The sequence below is a fragment of the Fringilla coelebs genome (genome assembly GCF_963513975.1).
Source record: "Fringilla coelebs genome assembly, chromosome: 3".
NCBI lineage: Eukaryota > Metazoa > Chordata > Aves > Passeriformes > Fringillidae > Fringilla > Fringilla coelebs.
This window is the reverse complement of record NC_140030.1, coordinates 102,310,854-102,323,458: the sequence shown is the minus strand read 5'-3', so window position 1 is coordinate 102,323,458 and position 12,605 is coordinate 102,310,854. Positions and strand designations below refer to the sequence as shown.

At 39.3% G+C, this 12,605-nt stretch overlaps 1 protein-coding gene across 2 annotated transcripts in view; it reads left to right on the top strand.

Annotated features, from left to right (window-relative positions):
• FBXO11 (F-box protein 11) overlaps positions 1–12,605 on the top strand; it is a 68,774-nt gene that overhangs the window by 42,927 nt on the left and 13,242 nt on the right. For both annotated transcript variants that reach the window (XM_084203231.1, XM_084203230.1), the window contains exons 6-11: positions 362–445; positions 534–666; positions 5,678–5,784; positions 5,876–5,987; positions 10,929–11,035; positions 11,121–11,258. In XM_084203231.1, coding sequence (XP_084059357.1) covers positions 362–445; positions 534–666; positions 5,678–5,784; positions 5,876–5,987; positions 10,929–11,035; positions 11,121–11,258 — 681 coding nt within the window. The remainder of the gene's footprint in view (positions 1–361; positions 446–533; positions 667–5,677; positions 5,785–5,875; positions 5,988–10,928; positions 11,036–11,120; positions 11,259–12,605) is intronic.

Below are 12,605 nucleotides of genomic sequence, written 5' to 3'. Positions count from 1 at the left end.
TTTCCTCACCATATAAATGCAGTTTTTTTGGCTAGCTGCTAGAGAATCAAGAGATGGAAGTAAGGACAGCTCTTGTGGAATGCTTCAGATGTATGAGGCTTTTCAGTCAGATTTGAGGCTTATGGCTGTGTAAGTAGTTGGACTCTTGGCTTAGTTGATCATTGCCTTAGGCTCAGATGGTTTCTGGTGTTGCCATTTCAAATTGTGTGCCTAGAGTGTGAGGTCAGTATATGATCCTTCCTTCCTGGGACAAACTGATATCAGCAAATGGCTTGTTAATTAGGGAATTAGTAGATCTCCTGTCAGTGCATTCAGGCCCACCTGTCTGCAAGCTTCTCACAAACTCTCTTCCTTGTTTCAGTACAAAGGAGCACATGTAAAGCCAGGTTTTGCTGAACACTTCTACAGTAATCCTGCAAGATACAAAGGAAGAGAAAATATGCTGGTATGTTTATAAAGAGGTTCTTAAAACTATTTATGTATCTATATAAATAGAAATGGACATTATTCTAAATCTGTTCCTTTTCTTCTAGTATTATGATACCATTGAGGATGCTCTTGGTGGAGTTCAAGAAGCTCATTTTGATGGACTTATCTTCGTTCACTCTGGTATATATACTGATGAATGGATATATATAGAATCTCCAATCACCATGATTGGTGCAGGTATGTAAACTGGGAGCATCACTAACTGAAACTTGTGTTAATTACCATGTTAATTGCCATGATACTCAGGTATATTAAATATCCAGTATAAATGCCCATCCTCCTTCATCTACCTAGTGAATGAGTGGTTTTTGTACAAGCATCACTAACTCAAAAGTAGCTGATGCTTCAGACTGAAATGCTGTTGTCTGCTTGCTAGTTCTCAGAAAAACTTAATTTATCCTTTTATTTCATCATGAGAAAGAAATTGAATTTGTCAGAAAGCGTATTCAGTAATAGGACTGCAGTTGAAACTTTTACATTCACACATACATACATACATACATACATACATATATATATATATATATAAAAAACCCATCTCCAGAGTAGAAACCAGCAGTGACAACAAGCCCAAATTAGTATCTGTCCCATTTTCTTCAGTATCATAATTCCATCTTGAGGAAGGAAATGAGAGCATCCAGCAGAAAGATTCTGAGACTGGAGGCTCTTCCTCTGTTCTCTGCCAACTGTTCCTCTGAGCTGGAACCTTTATGGAGAAGGAAATAAGACTTGGACAATAGGAAAGGTTTAGGAAGTTAATATAATATACCAGGCTGCAAATTGTGATACTTGTGGACCTGCTTGCTTTTTGTGTCACTACTAGGAGCATGCTAGTTCCCAGTAGCATGTAACTGGTAGGAATTCAGGCTTTATTACTGTCTGGTAGAGATTTTGGTTAAGGGGTCTCAGACCTCTTGCTCTGTGGTGATCTGGAAGTCAATTACCTACTGTTTTGTGTTTTTGAGAAGCTATCTCTCTGGGTTGGTTGGGTTTACTGGGTTGTGGGTTTTATGAAGGATGGTGGGTTTGGGGGTTTTTTGTTTGTTTTGGTGGGTGTGTTTCCTGCAGATATTTTCTTTGTTTTGCAAAGTCTATCTTTTTGGGTATTTAACTGTTCTCCATACCAACTGTTTTGTTCTTGAGTGAGACTGTTCTGGCACTTCTTGCCTGGGTTTTGCAGCCTTGGCAGGGAGAATGGTTTTGAGCAATACAGGCAGATTGTTCCAGTGTTATTCTGAAAAATTGTCCCCACAGATCTGCAAGATGTGGCTGTGTTAGTATGTGAGTTTGTCAGTTTGTGACTGCATTTCTGGAGCTAAACGTTCTCAACATGCCCACTTACAGTGCTTTGGTCTGTGTTGTGGAGAGCTTTTGGAGCACAAACTGGATTCCTTTTGGATGAGACTAATTTACAAGACATGTTCCTGGAATACTCTTACTGCCCTTCAGTAGCCAGTGTGTGTTCAGTCAGAGGGACCTGGTGAGGACTAGTGCAAAGTCAGTCCCTTCTCCCCTCCCTGTCCTGCAGCGTGTGCTGGGGGTGCCTGATCCTCAGCTCTGGTTCTCTCTGTGGTACCACTCCTGTGTTAGGCTGCAGTGCTTGCTCATGGACATGTGGCCACAGACAAATAACCCCTGGCTGCTGTTTCACAGAAGAGAGGATTACAGTGAAAATAGGGCAGATCATATTCATGAAGTGTTTAAAATCCAGAGAAACTGGATCGGCACTGTCCTAAGATATAAAATTTCCCAGTCCCTTCATGACACTTGAAATGATATCTTGAATATCTGGGTAAACTTCTGCATGTTCTCTGTCTCCTTTTAAGTTTTGAAAAGCCATCTGCTTTCCCTTCTTCTGGAATGAACCTAAGTTATTCAGAAAAACAGTTATCTTAAGTACAGTCCTTTAAAAGCCAGGGATCTTTATTGTGTATTTTTGTAACAGAATAGCTGTCTTGGGGAACAAAACCTCCAATGCTAGATGTATTTATATTTCAGTTTTTGGCATTGCTGACTTCACTTCCTCAGAGTTTCTCTTCTGAATGGTGAGTGACATTGTAGAGAGAGTCAATTTTCATTTGACTGGAAAAGAAAACAAATTAAAGTGAACCGCTAAGCCTTGGAGAACTACCTCTTCTCTGTTCAGTCTGGCATGCTTTTCAGAATGGTAGGATTAAGGCAGCACCAAATCTCTCTGCATTTCTACTCAAATTTCTTTAATAGTTTATTCTTCTGGCTTCAGAAGAAGCACAACATTATTAGAAAGGCAGCTTAACATACCTTGAGCTTGGAAGAAGCTTCTGCTTGGTCACATAAGCAAAATGTGCTTACAGAATAATGCCTGGTTTTCTTTTTTGTTCTGTTTAATTTTGGGGTTATTTCTTCCCCTAAATCTGAGGGAAGAAGTTGGTTGAAAAGGAAGGCTTTGGAAGTATTACTAGTACTCTGGCATATCTGAACTGCCAAGAAAGAAGCAAGAGGAGAGGTTCTGTAAGAAAATTGTTGCATCTAGTTCAGCAGACAGAAATACCTTTGAATTTTTAAAAAGAATTCTGTTTTCCAGGGTTGCAGAGGGGGATGTGTTTGCTGGAATAGGAGCCTTCCATGGAGTGCTCATCTCACTCAAGACACAAAATCTCCCAATTGCTGAGTTTCAGCAGTTGTACAGACATGTTCTGATCTGAGAATCTTCACTTAATATGTATTTTCAGAGTTACAGCTCTGTTGTAAACTCTGTTGTTTTTTCCCTTCATTTTCCATTTGACTTAAATAATATGCAAGGAAGTGAAAATGGATTGTCAAAAGATCCTTGAGTCAAGAAAAAAATTAGTAAAACCAATAGGAATGGTTATTGTCATTTTAAGGGTGGAAAAATCTAAAATTGTAAGAAAACTATTATTATTAGATATTGTTTTATTTTAGAGTGCAAGAGTACTTTCACATGCCTGAGTTCTTCTTCAAGTACCCATTCTGCATCTTTGAATTGAAAGTTTTATTTTGGACTGGTTTAGACCTTTGTGGTTTACATCTTGTAGACTGTAAGATCTAAAAGAGTATCTGGTTTTTGCTTGGTACAATTGGACAGGGTCACAGTTAGTTCCCGCAGAAGGTAATGATTTTTTTGTCTTCTAATGCAAGGAAAAGGGAAATTGTTTTATTCCTTATGAGGAATTAAATAATTCTGAGGCAATATCCAGTTAATGTATATTTCTTTAGACAGTCCCTTACTGTAGGCTTTCTGTTCCATTGGTCTATCCATGGTCCTTAAGCTGAGCATGAATTCTGATCCTGGGGAACATGACTCCCTTAGGTTCCAGCAAACTGAATTCTTGGGAGCTGTGTTTTGCTTGATTACAGAATTAATGGCCCTTTTCTTCCGTTTCCAGTTCCAACACTGATTTTATTCTAAAGTGGTCTAAGCCAAAAGCTGAAATAGAGATATTTCTCTGAATGATGATTTCACAAAGATTAAGCAGAATGTTGCAGACAATTTCATTGGTGCATTTGGAATGAAACTAATGCTTAAGGAAGTCTTCACTATTTTCCTAGGGAGACCTAAGTGCAGTGATCTTACTAACTGGCCTGTTCTGTGACGGGCGTTCTGGGACCTTCCCAGCTCGGAACTTAGAGCTTGTGTAGGAGCTCATGTGATGAGAGGAAGGTGTCTATAGAGAACACGATCCAAGTGCTTTGCAAATAATTCCACAAATCTGTTTGATAGTGTTTCAGAGCACCCAATGTGAAGTGCAATTTTTCTGTGCTACCCTGAGAGTTCTGATACTGATTAATGTCTCTCATATCCTCCTGGGGCTCTGTTTATTTCCTGGGTTTGGTTCACGTGCAGTACTGTGGTGCTGTTCCTTTCCATGTGCTGAAACACATAGATTTGTTTATGCACTGCATTTGCACCATGGTGAATATATTGAAATGTCACCAAACCACAGAAATATGTTTTGTATGATTACACAACTCCTCATCAAAGCCTCTTTTAGTTGTTATCTGGTACTAAGTGAATAGTGGTGTAGAGGAGAGCCAGACTACCTTAAAATACGTGCAGCTCTGTAGTAATGAAAGCGGAGATTGAGCTTTTAGATAGTGAGAACAAGCTGGATAATAATGTAAATGTTGTTTCATTCTGACTGACATCTTTCTGCCAGAGTGATAAAGAACAGGACATACCACTTGTGTGTACTAATGTCAACAAACAGAAAAGGATCTGCTCATGAGGAATCCTGTGCATAGGCTTTTCAATAAAATATTTAGGATAAATACCTGCTCACGTTTGTGTTGAGTTGGGAATGGTTTAAAATGCTGTCAGATAAGTTATCTGCTATAGTATGGGAAACTTCCACCTTTATATTTGGTGTGTTGAGGGAGGGCTGCTTCTGGCTTGCATGTTTAATGTGGAGGTTTGAATCAGACAAACGATCTTGCTTGTGAATGAGCGTCATTGAATTTATTCCAGTGAGTAGCTGAGGTTAAATGGTGCTCCCTCTGCTGGCTTGTGCCATCCCAACGTAAACATCACCTGCCTTAGGATTAAGGGTAAAGAATTGAGCAGAGCCTCACTGGTAACACAGGAAATCAAATGACGCATGATAGTATTTTGCAAGTGAACCACTTCATAACCTTTTGTACATGCTGCCAGTAGTATAGTTCAATCTAATTCAGTAAGTTGGGGTTTTTTTTTCATAAAGAATAATGAGGACGTCAATTCAAAACTCTGGATCCTGCATTTGAGAAGTGTGGGGAGGTCACTTGTAGGTCATGAGTAGATTAGTAAATAGTGGATCATGTTAGTGATGGAATGTATGTTTTTAGCATTAATAAAAGGGTCTGGAATACCAGAAGAAATTGTACTTGGAGCAGAGTTAAACTGCCTCTAGCCTGGCGCCCATGTCTAAGCTGTTCATTGTAAGTAGTAGTCAAAAACTAGCTCTGTAACAGAGGAGGTTTTTCTCACAGTACTAGATATTACTAAATTGGTGCCACATTGTCTTAGTTAAAGACTAGTGTCTTCATTGTCTTTTGAAACTTCCTTTTTTAAGATCCTTTTGACAGGAGGACTATTTATGTGCCAACAATAGTGTTAATTTTCTTCTGTTGCTTCAAGAAGAATTCTGTAAGTATTTTGAGGATTTCTTTTTCAGCAGCATAAACTAAGACTTTTTAATTGTTCTCTTTGCAGCACCTGGAAAAGTAGCAGATAAAGTTATAATAGAAAACACTAGAGATTCCACCTTCGTTTTTATGGAGGGTTCTGAAGATGCCTATGTTGGATATATGACAATCAGGGTAAGAATCTCACCCGTAAGCAGATCTTCTAAAAAATTTATTTTAATGTCTGAGCAGTGAAATACAACATTTCTGTTTTCTTCCTTTTCAGTTCAACCCTGATGACAAATCTGCTCAGCACCACAATGCACACCACTGCTTAGAGATTACCGTGAACTGCAGTCCAATTATAGATCACTGTATTATCCGTAGTACTTGTACAGGTTAGTGGGTTTTTTATTGTTTGAAGAAACACAACAAATCGAGTATTATTACAATTGGCATATCTTTATTTTTTGATGCAGGTATTCAATACAGGTCTGCAAGCCTTAATTGCCTTGGAGCATCACTATTAGAGTGACTTCTTTGTGTCCAAAACCTCTGTGATAATGTGTATTTGGTTTTCTGTTTGAATCTGTTTGGACTCGTTGGACAGTTGGTTTGAAATTGAGAAGTGACAGTTAAATAAACATACCTGGGTTTGGTGTGTAGTTGTAGCTGGCAGGATGGGGCATTTGAAAGGGTTATACATGGGAGTTGTTCATTGGGTTTGTTCTGGTGTTCAGTATTGGGATCAATGGCATTAAACAGTCGCAAGATGTAACTGTTAAGCTCAGCTCACTCCAAGTGGAATGATTTGACATGTTCAGAGGATGAGTAGTAGCTCTGCAGGCAGAAGTGTTGAAAGACTCATTTTACCATCAGAGACAATGAGGAATTTTTACCACCTGATTTGGGAAAAATCGGTAGTCTAGATTGGGGAAAGGAGGAGTCAGTGTCTGGAAGTGAGGAGCTGGATGGCAGTTTAATCACCAGCAGGAAGACATGGCAGTTTGTAATCACTGGACACAAGATATGGCAAGTTGAACATCTTTGAACACAGCCAGATGGAGTGGAGTTGGAGTGTCAGAAAGAAGAGGTTCAGGAGAATTAAGATATTGAGTCTTCGTGTGGAAATGGCCATGTGAACTTCCTCAAGGTCAGCTAGGGAGAGGGAATGGATCTGTGCAGCAGGCTGTGCATGGAGGTTGCTCAGCTCAACATAAAGGCAAGGAAAAAGAAAAGAGTTCTTCCAACTAGATACAAAAGCTACATTTTTCTGGTACTGCCTGTGAAGAATACTGCAGGGAACCATGATGAGAACGGTGGAAGGATTCCTGGTGTGTGCCTTCTAGAGGAAGATGAGCTTTCTTGAAGGCTTTGGGCTATAAACCACTGCACTTGGTCAAGGCAGTTCTCTGCTTTGCAGCTCTGTGCTTTACATCACCATCTCTTTTATTGGAGACACATCAGTGAATACTTGGAGGTGTTACAAATGACAGAAGAGGAGCAAAGGACAGTGAGTTGCTCCCGGTTATCCCAGTGTTAATGCTAACACTAGGAAATTGAAATATACAGAGAAAAGGTATTCTGAAACTTACCATATACCAGTACTGGGGACCCTGACAACCAGTGAGTGGAATTAGATAAGAACACATTCAGCCTGAATATTAAAGTAGTTTGAAGAGCTGCATGATTTCAGATGGAAACATGCTTATAGATAAGCTACTAGATCCTGATATTTTTGTGAAAGTTGTTTATGAAAATTAAGTTAGATTATTTCTTTCATGACCACTTTCTACTTCTGATAAATTTGAAGTTTTGCTCCCTCCAAAACTCTGGATTTCTGAAGTTTACTGTATTAAATTGTTGATTCTCTTCTCCAAAATTAAATTCTTCTCTCTGAAATTCTGTTCAGTTTTGGAGGCTGTGTGTAGGCTATACTATCATCACTTATCAATTATCAAGTTTTACTGGCTTTTTAATCCTACCAAGCCTTGCTATTACCTACACAGGAAGTACTGAGTTTGTGTAAAAAGGGAGGAAGAATGGCAGTCTGCCAGAAAAGGCATTTACTGTTTCCAGATAATTGACATCTCTGAAGTATTGATCCATAAGCATTCTAAACCTTTTTCCTAGCACATGCTTGATATCCTTTCTGTAGATCTCCAAGTTGCATTAAAGCATATTTCCACATTATGTCATATGTAACGTTCTTAATGTATGTCATATGTAAAGATGGGAGTTATGTAAGTGCAAATGCATTAAGCTGGAGGTCCCTGCTGCCAGTCCCAAGCATCTTTTGAAATATTTTCAAATAAAGTTTAAATGGCAAGATCCTGAGTCTAGAGGTTCTGTTGCATCCATTGTGGAAGAAATCTGCGTTAGCCCTCACCTTGATGGATAAAAGTAGTAGTGGATGGCAATGTTCCTTTTTCCAAAAATTTTAATGTTGCTGAAGTGTGTGCAATCCTTTGTTCTGACTAAACAAAATAAAGCTTAAGCCAGTACTGCATGTGCTTTGTACTCCAAAAGAACCCATTTCACACAATCAATACTCAAGTCCAGTGAAGTGAGTCAGAATAAAGATTGCTTTCATTTAAATAAGCAAAATGTGATAGAGGTATGCTTTTAGAACATCACACCAGGTTCCAAAAATCCACAGCTCCTCCTTCTCAGTCACAGAAGGAGATAGAGGAAGGGGAGTGAAAGCAGTTATGAAATGGAGAAAGACTAAGTTATTAACAGTTAATACAAATAGGAAATTAGCAATTGAAGGAACTGTGGGGACCTCCCTCTAAAGTAAAAACACACCACTTTGCTGCCACAAAGAACTTGATAACCAAGACAAGATGCAGCATCTGTCTAGAAGAGACAGTGCTTGTGTTTTAATTTGGGGAACAAGGGGAGTTTTGGCAGTGATGCTGATCCATCATAGAATGGAAAAATTTGAATGGCAAAGTGTTGTGTAATTTTTGTTGCATGTTTAATGAGAATAGGCAGGAATGATAAATGCCCTCATCCCCTAGAGGGATAATGAAACACGTTCCACTCTTGACAGTAACTGTGGATGAGGTTAAACAGCTGTGAAAATAGACATTCTGAAATCATGCAGGAGTTTAGAAAGAGAATTTCTTAGCCAGTTCTGGCTTCCTATTGTGTATCAATGGTAACTTGAAACCTTGACGAGATGATCTTTGTCCCTGGGGGAGGTGGGAGGGGAGAGACTACCCAGGATGGAGTATGGCAGGAGTACTGCCTGTTGATCCTGGATAAAATGATGATGTATAAATGCAGGGGTTTGGTCAATCAAGAATTTTAAATTTATGATGAATCCAATTAGTGTGTATTTACAGAAAGTTATAATGGTTGCATTACACTGTTGGCATTTTTGATTGCTTTCTTTGACCAAAAGAAGGCAGCAGTCCCAGTGTAATTACACAGATCCTTGAAAATGTTTGACATCAACACATAGTGCCTTAAAATATTAGAGTTCTACAGAATGCCTAGAATCTACACCAAGTAGATGAAAAATAACTTTCAGGGTAACTGTAATGGCTTTTTTTTGGTGGCTGTTTCAAAGATGACTTCTTGACTTGAAGTAAGATCCATATTAATGAGACCTGTAGACTTTACTATAGAGTATTATAGATACAATATGAATGTAATATAACTACAGTCTTAAAAATAACCGGGAGGATGGGTTGCTATGACCTTCCTGGTAGGTGAACTGTCAAACACCACTCTCATTAGTCTGACAAAGTGCAGTTACACACAACTTGCTTTTGTTCCTATTTCTAAGTGCTAAGCCCCTCTCCTGCAAAGCTGGGAAGAGCTTAAAGAGTCACTGTGGATAAACTGCTGAATGTGAGCCCTCATGTAGTCAAGTGGCAAAAAGAACTGATGTGATCTTTAGTTACACCTGTGGGAACACCAAGTAGAAGTAGAGAGACTCTGTTAACGCCTCTGCTTAGTCCTGCTTCAGAATAAAGTGCTCTTTTCTGGTGTCCATAGCAACATGTTGGAAAATTTAGAAACTGTTCAATGAGAAGTCATATAAGGTAAAGCAGAAAACTTTGGTTGTGGTGACTGTAATTTGTTACTTTATCAAGGAGAAGGCTGGAGGAGCAAATTGCTTGCACTGAATGCGTGTGCGCATTGGGTGCGGCATACACTGGTATAAAGAGAACTGGATGCCAAAGCTGGAGGAGTTCAGATGAGCAATTAAAGTGTAAATTAAAAGGACAACAGCCCTCTAGCCAGCTGACAAGCTTTATGCTAGTTTCTCAGTTGCTGGAAGTCAAAGTTATCAAAATTTAAATATGTTTCTACAAGATATGTGCTGAGGTTCCTGCTGCTAGAATTGAAGCAGGACTTAATTCAGGGAATTAGTAGAGCCTGTATTATTCATAAGGTCAGACTAGACAATCAAAATAATTTCTTTAGGAATTAAAAAAGAATAAGCTCTCTGTAAATGAGTCTGTGAATTATTTAAGCATAGTCTTTGTGGTGCTTTGCTAGAAGGATATATGAAAACTGACTAATAGAGCAAGTACTGGCTTGCTTATGTAGTGGTGTTTAATTGTGGGGAACGTGTGTTACGTAGGCTGGGTTCCCTGAGATGAGCTCTTACCTTTCAGAAATCACTGTTGATTTTAGTGCCTGCAGAATTGTATGTTGTCACACTTCGTGGAGTTCAGGGAATTGAGCTGGGATGCAGAAGTCCTGAACAGTTTGCATCTAGTTTCCTGGAAAATATTTATTTTCTGGGTTATGGTATGGTAGCTGAAATCATTCAAGGAGTTTTGTAATTCAGCTGGGGAGGGACCTGTTGGTTCCTGATGTTTATTCTGTACTCGAGGTTTTGTGTCTCTGTCCTGCTGAGTATTGGGTAGACAGTGTGTCTTTGTATGCTACAAAATTATTGTTTGGCCTCTTTGATGTACTGAGTTGTGAAAATTTAAAGGGAAGCAAAACAAGGCAGTAATTAGCAGAGAATTTTGTTAGATTTCTGTTGTGCTCTGTTGTGAACAGTCAGTATGCAGTGGGCCTAACACAGGCAAATAAATAAGTGAGGACTTTCATAAGCATGAATTATTATATAAACCATTGTCCTGGCAGCTGATTAACCTTGGCAGGATGATTTTAAAGTGACTCCTACCGTGGTTTTTGCATCTGCAAAATGATGACATTAGTGTTTTTCTGCCAGTGGCTTGCAACGCTTTGGCTTTGTGAACACCAAATCTTTTTAAAATATCAGCTCACACTAACTTTTCTTGCTCTGCCAGACTATTTATAAATACAGTATGCTTTGAAGCTATGGTAACTGTACTGTTTTCTTCCAGTTGGCTCTGCAGTATGTGTTAGTGGCCAGGGAGCTTGTCCTACTATTAAACACTGTAACATCAGCGACTGTGAAAATGTTGGACTTTATATTACAGACCACGCACAGGTAATTTTCCACATTCATTTCTTTACTTTGATAAAGTTGTTTACTGTTCTGGATTCCTGTCCTAATTTACATTTTTCTTTCCCAGGGAATATATGAGGACAATGAGATCTCCAATAATGCGTTAGCAGGGATTTGGGTTAAAAACCACGGGAATCCCATTATCAGACGGAATCACATTCACCACGGACGTGATGTTGGCGTTTTCACTTTTGACCATGGAATGGTAACCTATGTGTTTTCTTTTGAACAAAAAAAATACACATGTTGCAGAACTGAAATCTTCCAATTTTGCCTGTTTTTGGAGAAATTTTTTTTTTAAAAAAAGTGTGTTTAGTCATGAACAGATAGTTCAAAATATGCCTACTCTTGTTCTCTTGCCGTTAAGTGGGAGACTTCACTTTAAAGACAATTTTAGCTGAAAGAGGTTTAAGCAAGCTTTTGCAGTTGATTGGCAGCCTGTTACATTGTATTATGTTGCAGTGACAAAATACCTCTTGAAGCAGGATGTAAACGGTAGGCTTACATTTATACTTCATTCTTTTCTTTGAAAAAGAACAGAAATAAGGTGCTGTATGATTTAGAAATGAAAAAAAATGCTTTGTGAAGACTTAGCCTTATTTTAATGTTAAAACTCTGAAATAGGGTATGTACACCTTCTCTGGGAAGAGGGCTTCTGTAGTAGGGAATTAGTTGTGGAATTTTAACACAGAATTTCATATCAGAGTTCAGGCTTTCTTTCATAAATGTTTATTTGTGTGGGGTGAAGCCCATCACTTCCAAGTACATGCACAGTAGTGAGAAATGGCATTCATAACCCTTGAAATAGAAGAGTTTTTTGTCTCTGAAATAAAAGATGATTGCTGACTTGTTTCAGGAAAATATTCTGCATGTCTTCCAAAGAGTGCCAAATCATTGTTTTTCCTGCTTGAATGACAAAAGTCCCAATTCCCCATGCCCAGCTGGCAAAACAAGCATTTTTCTTTTAGTCTTAAAATGGCGGATCTCTAAGGATGCTTTCCATAGGGTGCAAAAGCTCTTGATCCCCAGGTGTGAGGAATCAGGAAAGGAAGGCAAGAGACCTGACTGGTTGAGACTAAAGGGCAGGATGGAAATGCACAGGCAGTGGAAGCAGGGACAGGTGACCTGGGAAGAGTCCAGAGACATTGTCCAGTTGTGTAGGGATGGGGTCAGGAAGGCCAGGGCATGGATGGAGCTGAACCTGGCAAGGCATGCAAGGAATGACAGGGAAGGTTTCCATGGGTATCTTTCAGGAAAGGAATGGCAGAAAAAAAGCACATCACCTCCCCCCCCACCATGAGTAACAGCAGTGAGAAGAGATGAGGAGAAGGCTGAGGTACTCAACATTTTTCCTCAGTTTTTACTGGCAGTCTTCCCACACCTCTTTATTGGGTGAACATCAGGGCAGGGACAGTGGGAGCAAAGTCACTCCCACTGTAAGAGAAGATCACATTTGTGACTGCCTGAGGAACCTGAATGTACAGAAGACTATGGAACCCAGTGAGATGCATCCCAGAATTCTGAGGGAATTGGCTGATGTAGGGTCCAAGCC